This window comes from Mercurialis annua, linkage group LG6 (genome assembly GCF_937616625.2).
Source record: "Mercurialis annua linkage group LG6, ddMerAnnu1.2, whole genome shotgun sequence".
Classification (NCBI taxonomy): domain Eukaryota; kingdom Viridiplantae; phylum Streptophyta; class Magnoliopsida; order Malpighiales; family Euphorbiaceae; genus Mercurialis; species Mercurialis annua.
The window spans coordinates 39,601,089-39,617,702 of NC_065575.1; the positions used below are offsets into that span (position 1 = coordinate 39,601,089).

At 33.1% G+C, this 16,614-nt stretch overlaps 3 protein-coding genes across 3 annotated transcripts; 1 reads left to right on the forward strand and 2 right to left on the reverse strand.

Moving 5' to 3' along the window:
- Positions 1 to 1,110: 1,110 nt before the first annotated feature.
- On the reverse strand, positions 1,111 to 3,778 carry LOC126654102 (L10-interacting MYB domain-containing protein). Its single transcript, XM_050348167.2, has 5 exons — positions 3,665 to 3,778; positions 3,131 to 3,474; positions 2,945 to 3,038; positions 2,354 to 2,835; positions 1,111 to 1,884 (listed from the first exon to the last, which is right to left on the reverse strand). The coding sequence occupies exons 2-5, from the start codon at positions 3,464 to 3,466 to the stop codon at positions 1,297 to 1,299; spliced, it is 1,500 nt and encodes a 499-aa protein (XP_050204124.1). The 5' UTR covers positions 3,467 to 3,474; positions 3,665 to 3,778; the 3' UTR covers positions 1,111 to 1,296.
- A 2,454-nt stretch (positions 3,779 to 6,232) lies between these two features.
- LOC126686222 (uncharacterized) lies at positions 6,233 to 9,308 on the reverse strand. The gene is made up of 6 exons (XM_050380267.2): positions 8,830 to 9,308; positions 8,543 to 8,718; positions 7,598 to 7,835; positions 7,398 to 7,483; positions 7,214 to 7,299; positions 6,233 to 7,111 (listed from the first exon to the last, which is right to left on the reverse strand). The coding sequence occupies exons 1-6, from the start codon at positions 9,001 to 9,003 to the stop codon at positions 6,864 to 6,866; spliced, it is 1,008 nt and encodes a 335-aa protein (XP_050236224.1). The 5' UTR covers positions 9,004 to 9,308; the 3' UTR covers positions 6,233 to 6,863.
- Positions 9,309 to 10,491: 1,183 nt separating this feature from the next.
- Positions 10,492 to 15,162, forward strand: LOC126653453 (nicotinamide adenine dinucleotide transporter 1, chloroplastic). Its single transcript, XM_050347349.1, has 9 exons — positions 10,492 to 10,849; positions 10,947 to 11,045; positions 11,136 to 11,242; positions 12,533 to 12,581; positions 12,768 to 12,874; positions 13,378 to 13,472; positions 13,571 to 13,659; positions 13,740 to 13,834; positions 14,593 to 15,162. Exons 1-9 carry the CDS (start codon positions 10,777 to 10,779, stop codon positions 14,827 to 14,829), a joined length of 951 nt encoding a protein of 316 aa, XP_050203306.1. The 5' UTR covers positions 10,492 to 10,776; the 3' UTR covers positions 14,830 to 15,162.
- The last annotated feature ends 1,452 nt before the right edge of the window (positions 15,163 to 16,614 follow it).

Here is a 16,614-nt window from a genome sequence, read left to right on the forward strand (position 1 = left end):
ATACCTGTTGTTTGAACCTTTTACTTGGATTCCAACAACTTTTCTGCATTTCTGGGCTGTACAGATATTGGCTTGAGCTTCTGGTTTTAAATCGTTTACTTGGATATGAATGTTACTTGTTTATTGAAGGCTTAAATGCACCAAAAATCATCAACTTTCGTTTTTTTTTGATATTTAACATAATCTTTTAATTTTGGCATATTTAACATGAACTTTCCAATTTTTTGCAATTAAGACCAAGTGTGTTTTCTTTTGAAAAATAGTGTTATTTTACATCCAAAACGGCGTCGTTTTAATATAAAACGGTGCCGTTTTACATCCAAAACGGTGCCGGTGTCTTTAATTGTAAAATTTTGAGAGTCCATGTACTGTTTTGCCAAAATTAAAAGATCATGTTAAATACTGAAACACGCAAAATTTGGTGATTTTTGGTGCATTTAAGCCTTTATTGAACTGTAGTGCTTCTTCAGGGGTTTTTGTTTCCTTCTGCATATTCGCTGAAGCCACAATTAGGTGTGTAGTTTTCGGGTTTAGTCAAATTCGTTGATCGAATCAAACTAAAATTTTAGTTTGGTTTAGATTTTAGTTATTTTCATTTGGTTATAGTTAATTATTTTGAAAAGTTTGGTTAAGTTTTTGGTATGAAAGTTTTGAATTAACTTGATCTGTAAATCGAACGAATTAACCGAATTTTTATAGGATTTAGATATTAGTCTTTTCTTCAAAATATGTAGTAATGAAGAAAATAATATTTAAATTATCATTTTCATTTATTTTCTTAAGAACTAATGATAATGAAATCCAGTTACTCAGTTAACTGAGATAGTTGATCACATCAAACTGTTATTTTAGTTTGGTTGTAATTCAGTATATATATATATTTCAATTATGAAATTACAAAAAGAAAAAATTAGTTATAGTTAATTCGATCTAGTTTGAACCGAGCTGACGGGTGCACACTGATGATGCCTTTAAGTAAGGCACATACGAGACTTGTTTGCTGCCTTTTATGCTTTAAGATTTGATGCTACTTACTTTCGTTGAAATAACTTTATAAAATATAATGTAATATTTTTTTTGATAAATAAATATAGTGAAATATTCTTAAGATAAATAAATTTGTACTTAACTTATTTATAGTTTTTATAATAAATTTGAGCTTGACATCCCAAAACTCACTTCTTTTGAGCAAATTTGGACATCTAGCTAACTACACTGCTCGACAAGCTAAGATTTACATTAGCAGAATCTAAACCTGTACAGCCTATGAAAAATGAAAGAAGAGCTTCATAAGGTCTATAGTTGCGGCCGAAGCTTTCTCAGCAACCATTTCTTCCGCAGTTTAATATCTAAAGCCATAAATGTTTTTGCTTTCATTTCGTCTTCTAAGAAGTCGCAAGCGTCTAGTATAAGCTCTTCATCCATGTCAGGTACAGCCTGAACGGCTTTAACTACATTTTCGATCGAAATAGAATCCGTATTCTCATCCTTCCTTTTCTCCAACAAAGACGACACTCCAGTCACCATCTCGTGAGGAGCACCAGCCATTCTGTCCTGTTTGCCTCGTAGCTTCTTAGGATGAACTGAACATAAGGGATTCTTTGATTGGCGTTTCTTTTTCTCATAAAATAGAGCAGTTTCTGTAGCAGCATCTAGAGACTCCAACAGATCACCAATTTCCTCTTCACTTGAGACGGATGCAGGTGGAGATAGAGAACCTTGTGAAGCCCTCGGAAACTTAACATCTTGGAAATCATTTTGTAACTCCAAGCATTGCGATGAGAAACAGTCGTTTCCGTCGAAGGTTTGATCGCTGAATATCATGCATAACTCATTGTAGTAGGGGACAGGTCGCGTCATGAACTGCCGCGCATCCGTATGTGTCTGCATATCATGATCACATCAAAAAACACTTAAAATCGACTCGAATCAATCGAATTGAGTTCGAATTCAAGCTGTGCGAGTTAATTAAGGAGCTGAGTTTGAATATCAAAATACTGAGCTCGACGTGCTTGCAAGCGTAATCAAATTTTGATTTTTTTTTTATTTTATGATTATATGTATTTATAAAGTTATAATATCACCATTTTTATATTGATATTTAAAATTTTGTACAAATAATTGAGTCGAATTCGAGCTTGAGCACTACAAATAAAACTCGATCAAATTCGAATGACTTTCGAGTTTCAAATTTTTCTCGAGTTGAGCTCAAATTTTATAATATTTGGACGTGCACACAATCATACAGCAAATCTTTAATCACCGAGTCTTTTAACTTTATAATTTCTCCATTAATCATAAATGACACAATGCTGAAATCTTGATCTCACATTATCTCAAACAAAAAGCATACCTTGATATAGTCTTGCCAGACAAAGTCATCAGCAGTCACCATTTGACGAGTATCGTCCCAAGCAAATCCAGGCAATTCAAGAAGGTTTTTTATAACATTATGTTGTCTTCTCAGAGTCTTGTAGCGATTTTTCAGAACATCCACATTATAATTAAAGCCAAATTTAGCATTAAAAACTGTAATCATATCAATCCACGCCTGTTTCCGGAAAACACCATCAATCTGATTCCCTTTCCGCATATGCTCCACCATAAGATCAACAAAAAAGCGGTCCATTGGCGGTTGCCAACACGTTCTACTACGGTTAGTTGCTGTGCTTCCAGTTACATCCATTAAGTCTTTCGATACGGAATCATCAACTGCCACATTTGACATAGAGATTTCAAATCCTTCATCAACTATGATTCCTTGAAAGCTATCCATATCTTCCTCACCGGCACTCTTATCCTGAGTGGCTCCGGCTCCGGCTGCTTCACTGTCAGCTGATTTAGTTACAATTTACAAAAACAGTAGCTGAGTTTAGAACCTCCATTAATATAATTCTCTTATGACATATCACTATCAAATACAGAATCAAGATTAAAACCTTACCTTTTTCATCAATGTTCGAATCTCCGTATATCAAGCACAAATCTTTATAATGCGGGATAGTTTTTATCCTAAATGCACGAGCATCCGGATGCATCTGTAACGAAACATCATTAACAGTTTAACACACACACATACACATCGAAAAGCTTTAAATTATAATCAACAACTAGCGAAAATTAACTCCACCTTGACATATTCATCCCAAACATTATTATCAGCCGTGATCATTAGTCGATTTTCATCCCAGCTAAATCCATTCTGATCAAGGAGCTTCTTGACCGCCTTGTACAAATTCCGCAGCGTCTTATGCCGATTTTTGAGAACATCTTTTTCGTATTGAAATTTAAACTTTGAATTGAACAACAAAGTCATACTCTTCCAAGCTCTTTTGCTAAATAAATGATCATCAAATTTATTCCCTTTACTCACTTGTTCTAACAGAAGACCTATAAAATATTTATCCATTTCAGGTGTCCAAATTGTCCTCAAACGATCATTTCCATTTCTGGCTCTGACACCCATTGCCAATTCTACAAAATTAAACAATGTGACACTGTAATTTCAATCAAAACATGTCAATTTTTTCAGCAATTAGGGGTTTTTTTTGATCCAAAATAGACAACCCATATCATAATTTCATGAGAAAAACTCAAAAATCTGGTTATATAATAAAATGAAACAGAGATTAATATGTTCGAGATTAATTATAATAAAAGGTACCTTGGAATTGAATGGAAGGCCTGAGATGGGATAGGCAATTGTTAGCTTCGGAAAGTTTAGGGATAAGTATTTCCTGGATAAGATTAAAATCGTGTTCTTGTTATAAACCAGCGATAACCTAGACCCGATTGTTATCCAGATTCTGGCAAGTATACATATATCTGTCACGAATATTGTATGACAGTCCAATAAAAAACGAATATTGTATGACAGTCCAATAAAAAACGAATATTGTATGACAGTCCAATAAAAAAGTTTTATTTTTTAGTTCTGATTTCTTACTCTGCAGGAAAAATCAACCTATAGAGAAATACTAGATCATATGGCATTTTGTTTAAAATGGAATAGTTACTAATTCGGTGTCTTAATTAAGTTAACAATAATAAATTGATATTTAAAAAATATTTTAATATTAAAAAAAGGGTTAATTCCATAAAAAGTCACGACCTTTTATATGGCAATTTTTAAAAGTCGAGATTAAAATGAAAATTCGTGTAAAGGTCGTGACTTTTTTTATGGAATTAACCCTTAAAAAAATAATAATTTTCTTCCAATAATCTATATCTATACTATATATAAAAGCACGGATGGGGGGGGCACAGGCAAATTTACTGAATAATCCTTTTCAGTTTACTACTAAATAAAGGTTTTATAGTCATTAACTAATTAGTTATTTAATTAATCACTACTGCAATTAAAGTCCTAATTAGAATAGGTAGATAAATTATCTCCAATTTAGTTTTTAGTATTTAAAAAATAATTATTGTCTCCAAATTAGTAGGAATATCTATCTTTCAGTTTGATTGAACTATAAAATTAAAATACTATATTTAGTCAATATAATATTATTTAACTATCTTATTATTTTTAAAGATATTATTAATAAAAATTCAGTATGGAAAAAATTTAATAATTGAATATATTATATTTACTTTTACAAAAATTCTTAACTAATTTAATATTAATTATAAATAAAAAATTAATATAATTATAATAAATTTAGGCTTAAGGTCTGAAAAACTACCGACCTTTCAAATTTTTTTTCAATAGCACCCTCACCTTGTAATTTTTTCAATAGCACCCTATTTTGTATTTTTGACTTTCAATAGCACTCTAAAGTAAAAAAAATTAGATGATTTGATTACTATAAAGATGAAAATTTTCAAAAAAAACTAAATTTAAAGGTGAAATCATACTTTTTTCTACTTGGACACTTTTAAACAAGTCTTTTAACTTAAAAAAAGTTCAAATAAGTCTTCGATAAATGAGTTTAATTTGATAATTTATGGTGCTATTGAAAGTCAAAAATACAAAATAGGGTAAAATTGATTGTTTTACAAGGTCGGGGTGCTATTGAAAGCCAAAAATACGAAATAGGGTGCTATTGAATAAAATACAAGGTGAGGGTGCAATTGAAAAATATTTGAAAGGTCGGTAGTTTTTCAGACCTTAATCCATAAATTTACTAATATGTTCATTGACGAGTTACGTTACGAGCCACGTGCATAGCACGTAATGCGAAACTAGTTGGAGAAAGAAAGCGCTTGTATGAGGAATCAATACCACGACCTAACAAATTACTGTACCACGCTTATACTATTTGAATTACAGTTCATTGATTAAAAAAATGATAAATTATTGTTTATATCATTGCCGTATGTTGATTTTAGTTCAAAAAATTATTACGTGCGCTAAATAGTTACACAAAGACAAAAAAAAACACAAAAAAAAAACTAATATTATATGAAATAAAATGACAGAAATAGATTAAAATTTCCCATTTGTACAAAATAACTAAATAAGAGAACATTGACATAAATTCAAAACTCTATGATTCAACTCTATTTGCTTTCCCATATATTTACTTCATTCTTACAATTTCTTTCTCAATTGTATTTAACAATTGATAAAGGCAGTAATGGTTTCGTCGATTTTACAAATGTATTTTGATGAAATGTCTGTGAATGACAAATTTTTATCAAATTGAAACTAATTTTGGAAAATATAATAAATTGAAATTAATACAAAATTATATATAATATAAATAGAGTTCAAAAACAAAATATCAATTATCATATGATCTTCTATTTCTTCATAGATATATACACTGTTTAGCCATGGCTCTCTCATGCATTTTCACTTTTGTCAAAAGTTGTTAGCGTCGTTTTGGCTAAAAGTGCTTTAAAAATATATTTTAGAAGCTGTTATTAAAAAAAACACATTAATAAAATATTTTATAAAAAAATTAAAAGAAAATTTCTTAAAATAATTTAAAAGTGTTTTTCTGATTCAACCAGATTCTTAGTTACTTTTTTAGAATAATACCCTGATTTAAAATCATCATTAGTAGAATTAAAATTAGATTTATACAGTTAAATACACATTATCTTTATTTGTGACCATATTAAACATCTTGCACAATCTACAGTCGATAGAAAAAATATCTTCCAATTACAAGATATCCCATACGTCAGATTAATTTTTCAAGAAATCATTCTTCAAATAAGTAGATTTCCAATCACAATTTGAACCAGAACATATCATTAAACACACAAAAAAAGGAAAATATTCCAAGGATTCAATTTTCATTTTTATAGCAGAAAATAATGCTCAACATATGAAAGATTCAAACTATCATTACTGATAAACCTGTGGTATAATATAATCCTCTATAAGTGGGATAGGGACTTATTTCAATGGTTATAGATCCCCATTCTTAGTTGCTGTAATCTTGGGGATATATTGTTAAAAGCTGTGGGAAAATTTGATCCCTAACAAACTATACAACTTCTGTAGAATAAGACCCAAACTATACGAGCATACTTCAAATCTCAACAACAATAAACCTGATAAAGTAGAAGATACTCGTGCTTGTGCTCCGTCAATAAACCAGATAATGCTTCAGCTCCGTGTGGGTGTAGGTAGGCGAAAACAGAACAAATTTCCAGTCAGCATGTTGAGGATGTAAAACAACAGGAACCAATACAAGTTGTTTTCGTGCTCATGCGCCAGAAAATACGCAGCAATACAACTGCATTTTGCATTTTATCCATTTCTAGCTAGATTCTGCGGTTAGCGTGGTATTGGGGTAGAACTTACAAACAGCAACAAAATGAATAAGCTGTTTGGTACGACAAAAAGTTCATTTATGCAGATATTTTCACCTTGAATTCTTGCATCCCGCCGCTATCATCATCATTTAACTTTTAGAAGTATGTGAAGTAAAAAATTGAAAATCAGGAAGATTAACATCCAATCGTTGAAGCAAATTGTCAGCAGCCTGCAATAGTAAATTTTCGTGCTGACATTCATTGGTTCTGCCTGAGGTTAAAATGGAGCCTCTCAACTTATATGAAGCAAGGCCAAGAACAGGCAAAGATATGTTTGAAGCAACCTTGTTATAGGCCCTCCTGCCATTCAACATATCAAACTGTACTTGATTCTTACCTATCAAACATAGAAATAAAACAGAATTTTCATTTAGGACAACAAAATTGCTACCAATTAAGACGCATGCACACAGATGGAGAGAGAGATAGAAGGGCGTACTTCGAGTGGATAAAGAATGGAATGTCAGAAAAGATGCATCCAGATTTTGTAGAGTTGGCCCCATTGGTATTCTATATATAGGGTACCTGTTCCAGTTGACAATGCGCAAAAGAATGTGAAGAATAATTGGAACAATCTCTACTGTGCCAACCGATGAATAAAAGGATGATGAGTTAAAATATACCAAGCCACACAAAACCAACTCGCAGGCAATAAATCACAGCTCTTGTAGCATTCAATATCTGGAAATTTTGACACAAGCGTTGAAATCTAAAGAAAAAAAGAGACGACATAATTAGAACACAAAGTTGCTGAGTTAGGACAGGTACATAGCCAAAGACAAACCTTTACTAGTAAGTATATATATCCTGAAAATGAACTCACCTTATCAAATAAAGGTTTTCGATGATGAGGCTGCTCCTGTTCCAAATATTCATAAACAAGCAGCCCTTGTGAACTGGAATTCTCAGTTTCACCACTAGAACAAATATGATGAGATTGATCTTTTAAGCTATGTCTCTGAAATCCACCTTCATCCAGCTTTTCTGCTTCGCGATCACTGCTACAAGCACTATTTGCCTGCCGCGAGGATTCAACATCACTATCTCTAGTACCATGCTTCCTGATAGAAATTGAAACGAGTTTAAAAAAATTTAGGCACCAATCTCACACAGTGGCAAAAGTTATATACATTAATTTCTTCTATAGAAAGTTGGTGTAAATTGAATGCACAATATTTATTAAAGTAATGGAACCTAAGCCTCTGATGATAGACAGAAAGTAAGGAACTTCCATCAACAATTGCAAGTATCTAACAGAAAGAATTGAAAAAAGAATGAGTAAACATTTATGTAAGAAGAAAACATACTCCGTCCACCTTATATACGAAATAAAGGCATACAAGAGCACAAAAGATCAAACTGCAAATTATAATTTAATGCTGGAACTTGCAGGCTAACAGAACTTTTTACCCCTCCTAGAGCCTCGGCAAACTAAGATGAACAAAATCCACCCACGCCGAGTGCATCGGGTAAGTTTTCTCAGGATAGACAATCAAGCACTTAAAATTCATACAATATGAACTCTTTTGCTCACTGACGCAATATGATGCCAGATAGATGTGAGCATGATTTGGATAACAGCAAACTAAAATTCGTCAGTTTACAGTATTGCCCTGCTCACATTATGATATGATAAACACAGTTGGACACAAATTTTACCAGAAGCATTAACAGTTAAGATAGAACTCATATGCATTGTTGTCAGAAAGATTAATTGAAAACAAAAACTTCAATATTGGTTGAAAAAAAAAAACAGAAATATGCTCACCTCAATCGATTTGGTTGTACATACAATTGAATGCCTGACAAGGATGGAACATAGTACTGTTTAACGGTGTTATTCCCACTTAATAAAAGAGGAACTCTTACTCCATACACACTCCATTCTTTAAATGATTCCCAAAGATCACCCAGACAAAAGTACGGCCGTATTTCAGCCAGGCACTGCACATTTAATTAAGCAACAGTCAAGTTCAACCATCTAATTATATTATACATACAAAATGCAGACACACCCAATATAGTTTGTAGAAATATAAGGTGGCATCGAGTTACCTCGTTGAAGCAGTGAGCCGGAACAGTAGGAGTAAGCGATTCAATAATACGATCTAAATTACTGAAAGAGTTAGAAAGCGAGGGCGAGTTGGAAATATAGAATGTGGACGAATGGTGGTCGGGGTCAGGTGAGTGGATTTGGTTGTTCAAGGCTCGGTGAAGCTGTTTATGCATTACTTGCTGGTGGTAGTGCAGATGATGCTAGCCTCTCATCGGAGGAGCATTACAGAATGGGTCACCGGAGCGAGTCCGAGTCAAAGCATTTGACATTACTATTACTACAGTACTATTATAAGTTTGTGAAGTGTTAGGAGTAATATTTTTTGTTTTGTAGGTTTGTGATTGACTGAATATGGAAGAGAAGGGAAGTCCGATGAGTATGAGGATGACGACATGGTGACCATCTTTTCTGTATGGAATTTAAACTGTTGCATTCAAAGTGCACCAAATGTAACACAGTAGGCCACCTTTGACTAACGAGCCCATCAACAATTTAAATGTGGAAAAACTACATAACTATGACAAAACTAAAAATAATACTAATAGTATATTTATTTGTATGAGAGAATATTTTTTTTTATCAAACTAGCATGACAATCACGTTGATATTTTATATGTTCTGTAGAATTTATTTCTTTTATGTTAAATATAAATCAACGTGATTGTCATCCACTACATTTTCTATGATTTATTTTTATAGAATAAAGATTATTTTATTCATGTACTATTGTTAATTGAAGGTTCGTTATTTTATTCGATGATTAAATAAGTTAAATATATTTGGTATAATAGAATTATTGTGACATTTTAAAAGTAAATATAAGAAGTTCAATTTTGTAAATTTATTATTTAAATCACTATTGATAAAAGAAAATATAATTTTTTTTATTAAAGGGTAATTTTTTTAATTAATAAATTACATAAATAAATGGTTTTTCAACAAATTAAAAGAATTGTTCTAAGATAATGATGAGCGTTGTAAACAGTTTTACATATAATCATCGATAAGGGCTTTTCAAACTATCAAATGGATCACCCAGTACATTTATGGTTTAAATATTGAAATACGATCTTGAAACCGCTCTATCCTTAAATTCAAGCTCTTCAAATCTCATCTTTAACATGAAATCAAAAGTTAGATCTAATAAGAAACAAAATACAGCATTAAATAATATCTCCCAAATCTTAGATTTACAATAACGTGTATCTAAAATTTTGAAAAAAAATTAGAAAATTTGAGCGATCTAAAACTTCGAATCAAAGAGTTGTGAAAGATCTTAAAAATTTATTCAATCAAACTAAAATCCAAACAAACAAACACCTTAAATAAAATTTGTTGAAATAAAAAAATAAATTTATAAATAATAGTGCTATGAGCGGAGAAAAAAAGATTTTCCGGTTAATCGGAAAAATCATCTTCTCCCGTTTTAAGAAAATGAAGAAATCATTTTTGTTTTGTTTGTAGAGAGTAATGTACACTAGATAACATGTAAAGAGATTATAATTAACCCTAACTAACTTATGATGTTAGTATTTAATAATCTTAAAAAGAGTAGAATTAAATCCAAAAAGAAAGTAGGGGGCCCAAGTGCGGCAAATCGTCCGGCTAAGAGTTGATTGATAGGCTAAAAGAATAAAAAAGAAAAAAAAAAAGAAGAAGATGAGACACAGAAACCAAACAAAAGCCTCACGTTTCCATAGACTTAACTGGTCACGAAACCACACCACAACTACAAAATTTGCATCACATGGTGATGGAGCTTCTCTTCGCCTTCTAACATTCCCTCTCGATCTCATCGATCTCCTCTCCTCGTCCCTCTCAACGGGCTACTAAAAAAAAGGAAATTTCAAATTTGATCCAGGCCATGCCACTCTGCTTCTCTGCAATTTCCCTCTCGCTAGAGGAATCCTTGTCTTTCTCTTTTGTTGCTCCATTTACAACATTAAATGTCCACCGATTCTCCTCATCCCCCTACTTCTCGCTGCCTCCTCTATAATGCCGGAGCTGGTGCCGCCGCCGGTAATTCTTATTTTCCGCTTTAATATTATGGTGAAACAGTTTTATCTATGTAATTATTGTTATTTTTGACGGTTTTTGGAATTTGACCTGGGTGCAGGTGTTATTGCTGCTACATTTGTGTGCCCTTTGGATGTAATCAAGACTAGGTTTCAGGTTCACGGCCTGCCCAACCTCCAAAATCATCCTAGAATTAAAGGTACAAACTTTAATTTATTAGACATCGAAATGTTTGCTTATGGAAATTCTACTATGAATGACTAATGTTTTGCTTTTTTAAATTCTCCAGGAAGTCTTATAGTAGGTAGTTTAGATCAGATATTCCAGAAAGAGGGGCTCCGTGGAATGTACCGCGGCCTTGGTCCTACTGTCTTGGCCTTACTTCCTAATTGGGCGGTTAGTCTTGCTGCGTTCTAAATTTAGTTTCTTGGCAATGTTGATTTCTAGACTGAAGTAATCAATAAATGAAAGTATGGCAATTTATCTTATGCAGAGTTGTTTGCTAATATTTTCGAAAGCATGGATCTTATTCCTTAGATTGATAATGTTAAATTTAGCTGCCGCCTTGTGCATTTGGTTGATTTGTGGGATCCGTTCTTTTTAGACAGTTCTTGCCTCTTCTTGTTGAATAGATTAAACTTATTTATTCTACTTTCATTCTGGAAGTACTGGTGAACCTAAATTCCCTATTGAAAAGCATAGTTTTTTCAGCACCTATTAAGCAAGTTGCGTGCCAAAGTTTTTAACATTTTAGAAGTTGTATATTTGTAGTTTTTCTTTTATAATTGGCTGATGAAAATTCTTGCAAAGCGTCTGCCGTATAACCTGATAAAGGAGGGTATGATTTGGTTAACGGACCTTTTCAATACAAAGGTTAGAACTACCTGTTTCTTTATAATCAGGGTCGGAACTTTGAAGTAATAGTACGACCCCTTAAAGAATTATACAAACACCATTGTACTTCACTACTATTATAAATTTGTATACTTTTAGATATGACACCCTTTTATACTCTTTCAATATGGATGTAGACTTCCAGTAATGAGTTTTAATATCAAAATTTCATAATAGGAATTAATGAAACTAAGTTTTTCAAGGCCCTTCACATAGTTTTAGCATTGCTTTTTGCACATACTTAAGAGAAATATGTGTTCTTAAGATAAATTATTAGGAACTTTTATTTGATAAACTTTCCTTTATGGATTTTTTTACTTATCTCCAAAAAGGAGAAACTTGAATCACATATTTCTGAGTAAATGAGTGCCAGCCCATCTGTTGTCATTATAAATATATATCTATACATCTGATTCCCTTTTACTTACCGAAAGGGGAAACTAAAGATAAAATCAGCACTTCATTGTATTTCTGTTTTGACCAGTAATTATTTTATTACGATTCCAATTAAAGGCTTGGTCCGTGCACTCCCTGGGTATTTCAGGGATATGGAAACTTTTGCAGCATCTAATTACATACACCCTTCTCATTTGAAGCTTCATATATTGATATTACCTATTCATATTAGTTGGAAATAAGCCTAGAATGTATACCTGACTTTTGGTTGCTCATGTAATTATTTTGCAAAGTGTGTTGAAATTTGATTACCTTTAAATATTGGTGAGTTCAGAGTCATAGTTTGTTCCTCTTGTTTCTCCACCTTCCAATGACCCAATTTTGTAATGTTTGCAGGTTTATTTTACAATTTATGACCAGTTCAAAAGCTTTCTTTCTTCCAATGGTTAGTGCTAATATGCTGCTTTCATTAAAGATTATGTACAAATACATGCTTCATTAACATCTATCTGTTGCATAGATTTTATTATGGCATTCACCCGGACATACTTTCTCCTAAAATCATTTTTTTTATAATTGTTAGTTTTCTTAGTGCCAAATCAATGTTTATGCAACTCTGGTGCTTGTACAGGTGAGAATCATCTTTCACTAGGTGCTACCGTGATAGCTGCATCTGGTGCTGGAGCTGCAACAACTATTTTTACCAATCCTCTTTGGGTTGTGAAGACAAGACTTCAAGTACATACTACTGATTCTATCCTCACTTATGTATTAGATGAAAAGCTAATTTCAATTAATATACGGTTTGCAATACTTGCATTGAGTGAAATTCTTAGGCACCAGGAGCTTTGTTAATGCATACATTTGTATTAGATTTTCTTTCAGTGCTGATTCTGCTGAACATAGCTCTAAAGCTTAAGGAATGTCTTTAAAGAGATGGGAGGCTTGAGTATCTCTGTTGTCATTCTTGCTGCTTTTAATTATATGCTTTCTTCATCTTGTTGAGAGTTCATGACATGTTAGTGTTTAGTCACTTTTATGCGTTTTAACCAAAATAATATGGAACAATCTACTCTTATGCAACTGTCAATATAGTAAGAATATAGAGAATTAATGGATGGGAGAATCATTTTTGCATGCCACTTGCAAGAGTTGCAAGTGGATGCATGATGCATCTTTCAAAGTGTTGAAGTGCTGATAACTCACTCACTTTTTCTGTTTTTTTTTCCTGTGGCTTTTAGACTCAAGGAATAAGACCAGGAGTGGTGCCATATCGAGGTACACTTTCTGCATTGAGGAGAATAGCTCATGAGGAAGGTATTCGTGGCTTATACAGGTATTCTATAATATGGCTACTTGTATTGGTCTGTTTGGGTGGTGCTTATAATTGCAAAAGTAAAACATAATAATTCTTAAGCTTTGTGTGATAAACAGTGGTCTTGTGCCTGCATTGGCTGGCATCAGCCATGTTGCCATTCAATTTCCAACTTACGAGAAGATAAAGTCTTATTTGGCCGATAGACGTAAGTGATTTTTTGATCAACTTTTCTGGAATGTTCATATGTGGAAGTTGATAACTTTTAACTAGAAGATGTTGTTTCAGATAATACTACAATGGATAAACTAAGTGCGCGTGACGTTGCAGTTGCTTCTTCTGTCTCAAAAATATTTGCTTCCACATTGACATATCCACACGAGGTATTTTGATGAACATTTTTCCTATTTTCTGTTATTATTAGCCAGCAGAAACACGAGATATATCATAGGCGCCTGCTGTGTAATTTCCCTATTCAGTCCACCAGCACAGGTTTCTGGTGCTGTTATTTTTTTGGAATTAAAAATATTAGGAAATTGCAGTTGCAGCTGCTTTATGCTGAATATGTTAATATCTTAAGGGAAAGAAAGGGGATATTGAAATGTTTTTAGCTTGTTACTTGAAATGTTGGATTGCTGGATGCATCAGCTACCTACAAGCTATGTTGCACGGAAACTTGGCGAGTCCTACCTCGGCATTTCATTTCCGTTTTCGGAGACATGAACTTCCGAAACTTTATATCTATAATTTATTCTTATAAAAACTATTATTTCACTGTTTTCTATTTTAGACTTCATTTCAACGTTTTTTTGCAACATAGCCTACAAGTAATATTAATAGCAAATATCTCTGAGGCTGCTGTAATTGTCTTTTTCTTGTTCAATGAGCAGAGGAGCCTGTTACCAAACTTTAGGTTTGTAACTTATTTTCTCCTTATCCAATGAGCGGCCTTTTGAAGGTCGGTTTATTTGGCATCTATTGACTGTTTAGCTCTCGAATCACAAAGCATACTCCTATTTTCTGTATGTTTAGGCCAAAACATGAAACTTGAGGCGTGTGACCAAGTTTGATGTCGTCTGCCCTACCTCTTTAGTTGGAGTGATATAAGAACAGAGAATTAGTTCTGACCTGACATATGCAGGTGGTACGCTCAAGGCTTCAAGAGCAGGGTCACCACTCTGAGAAGCGTTACTCCGGTATGGTTGATTGCATTAGGAAAGTATTTCAGCAAGATGGTATCCATGGTTTCTACCGCGGCTGTGCTACAAACCTTATCAGGACTACCCCGGCTGCTGTCATTACATTCACCAGCTTTGAGATGATACACCGGTTTCTTGTTGCTCGCTATTCCCCGGATACATGTCCTAACACATTATGAAGGTGAATTATAAACCTTAAGAATTTTTGTGTTGGTACGCCAACTTGCATCACTGTGGACAGAAAATGGAAGAATTGAAAGGTTAGCTTTACAGTTCCTGCTGTCACAGTGGCGATATGTTTTCTACAGATTTCTTGTGCACTTCTTTTTCCTGGTAGTTTTTGTAGTAAAAACCACAGTTATTGAAATTTACACCCTCTGGTAGGACTTGGTGTATCTGAAAGTTGCTAGAGGGGAGAAAATTCATGTTACATTGATAATGATGATAATGACGACAAAAAGGGCCGTATATTATAGATTGATAACATTCAAAACATAAATTATTTTTTTCTATGTTGACTGTCTAATATGATTAGCATTTTTTTCTTTTCCTACCAGAAAGGTAGAAACATTTTTATGTGTAGACTTTGTATTTTAGTCATTTTTTCTTATGTGGAATAGAGACTGCTGAATAACCTGTTTAGTTTTTAAATTTTTATTTTTAAAAGACCAAATGTGATGCATGGATTAAGAATATAACTCAAGTAGTTGGACACATATTTAATTTTTATTATTCAAATGTAAAAAATCAAAAATGCCTTGATAACCACCGGATGTTGGGTAGGTGTTTAAGAGTGGGTCTAGGTCCTGCAAAGAAAAACAAATTTCAGAGGAACACCAGAAAACAGTAAATCAGTATTTGATAGAGAAAAGTATGAGAATATAAATAAAGATAGAGAATAGGAATTAGATATATTTCTAGTCGTCTAGAGTTTGTTCATAATGTGATTTATATATAGATCATGTGATCAACGCTATTCCTCTGTTGAGATGTATTTTTCTTTTACGCCTAGCAGCACAGTTGTTAAAAGTGCATCCGAGGTGCTAGAAAAGCAATAGGCGTAGGTGGTGTGCCTGAAAAATACCTCAGGCGACCTCCTATTTTCGGGCGCGTTTAGGTGTCAACTGAGGCGCGAAGCATATTGTTTTCAAGCGAGAGGCGCTGCAACTTGAGTTGAAAGAAATCCTATTTTTGTTTTGGACTTTTAAAAAACAAACAGTGTTGGTGAAATATAAACTCTATAAATATCACATTTGGTTTTCAAAAACTACGGACGCTTAGATTCCTGCTCTGTTTTTATCACATAAACAAAGAATTAAAGTAATCCAGCAAATTTTTACATACAACGTTGTATATCTGTCATAGGCGTTATTTTTTTTATATATATGCACCTAGATTCACTCGACAATGCCGTTTTATTTTCCCTTAGTGCCTCAGGATTTGTGGCGTTTGCGCTTTTAACTACTATGCCTAGTAGAATAAGCATACACACATTTCGCGTGAGGACATATGTCATTTGGATTGATATTTATTATTCAAGTAATCTTGGTCGGATTTATCTGTCTTCTGCCGGGGTCTTGGAATTATTTGCTCGGGTCTTCAGGTTGCTTGGGTTCCCTACCTTACTTGTATCTTAATGTTGCTCAGCCTCAATAAGTCCCTTGTTCGGGTCTTGATGTTGCTCGGAATTGCACTAATTACATTTGACTTGTTGAACTTTGTGGACTTTAGAAAATATAGCATTGTTTCTGTAATGTATTGTTTTCATGTATCAATTAGTGTCCATCGCTTAGACAGATGGTGAATATAAGTTTGGTGTGGTAAAATGAAAAAAAAATCTTTACATGTTAGTTTTTTGTTGTTAGTAGCCTGTGATTTGACATTCTAGTTGCCTGATTGCTATTGGACTCTATCATAATAGAATTAATAGAACGAATCACACTTTTACCACTAAACTATACCCG

Coding starts and splice junctions, on each gene's coding strand:
- LOC126654102 (XM_050348167.2), bottom strand. CDS start 3,466: ATGGGTGTCAGAGCCAGAAATGGAAATGATCGTTTGAGGACAATTTGG. Junction 3,039..3,130: donor TTTGGGATGAATATGTCAAG/GTGGAGTTAATT, acceptor GTTTCGTTACAG/ATGCATCCGGATGCTCGTGC. Junction 2,836..2,944: donor TTCGAACATTGATGAAAAAG/GTAAGGTTTTAA, acceptor TAACTAAATCAG/CTGACAGTGAAGCAGCCGGA.
- LOC126686222 (XM_050380267.2), bottom strand. CDS start 9,003: ATGCATAAACAGCTTCACCGAGCCTTGAACAACCAAATCCACTCACCT. Junction 8,719..8,829: donor CGGCTCACTGCTTCAACGAG/GTAACTCGATGC, acceptor TTAAATGTGCAG/TGCCTGGCTGAAATACGGCC. Junction 7,836..8,542: donor GTACAACCAAATCGATTGAG/GTGAGCATATTT, acceptor AATTTCTATCAG/GAAGCATGGTACTAGAGATA.
- LOC126653453 (XM_050347349.1), top strand. CDS start 10,777: ATGTCCACCGATTCTCCTCATCCCCCTACTTCTCGCTGCCTCCTCTAT. Junction 12,582..12,767: donor AAGCTTTCTTTCTTCCAATG/GTTAGTGCTAAT, acceptor GTGCTTGTACAG/GTGAGAATCATCTTTCACTA. Junction 12,875..13,377: donor TTGTGAAGACAAGACTTCAA/GTACATACTACT, acceptor TGTGGCTTTTAG/ACTCAAGGAATAAGACCAGG.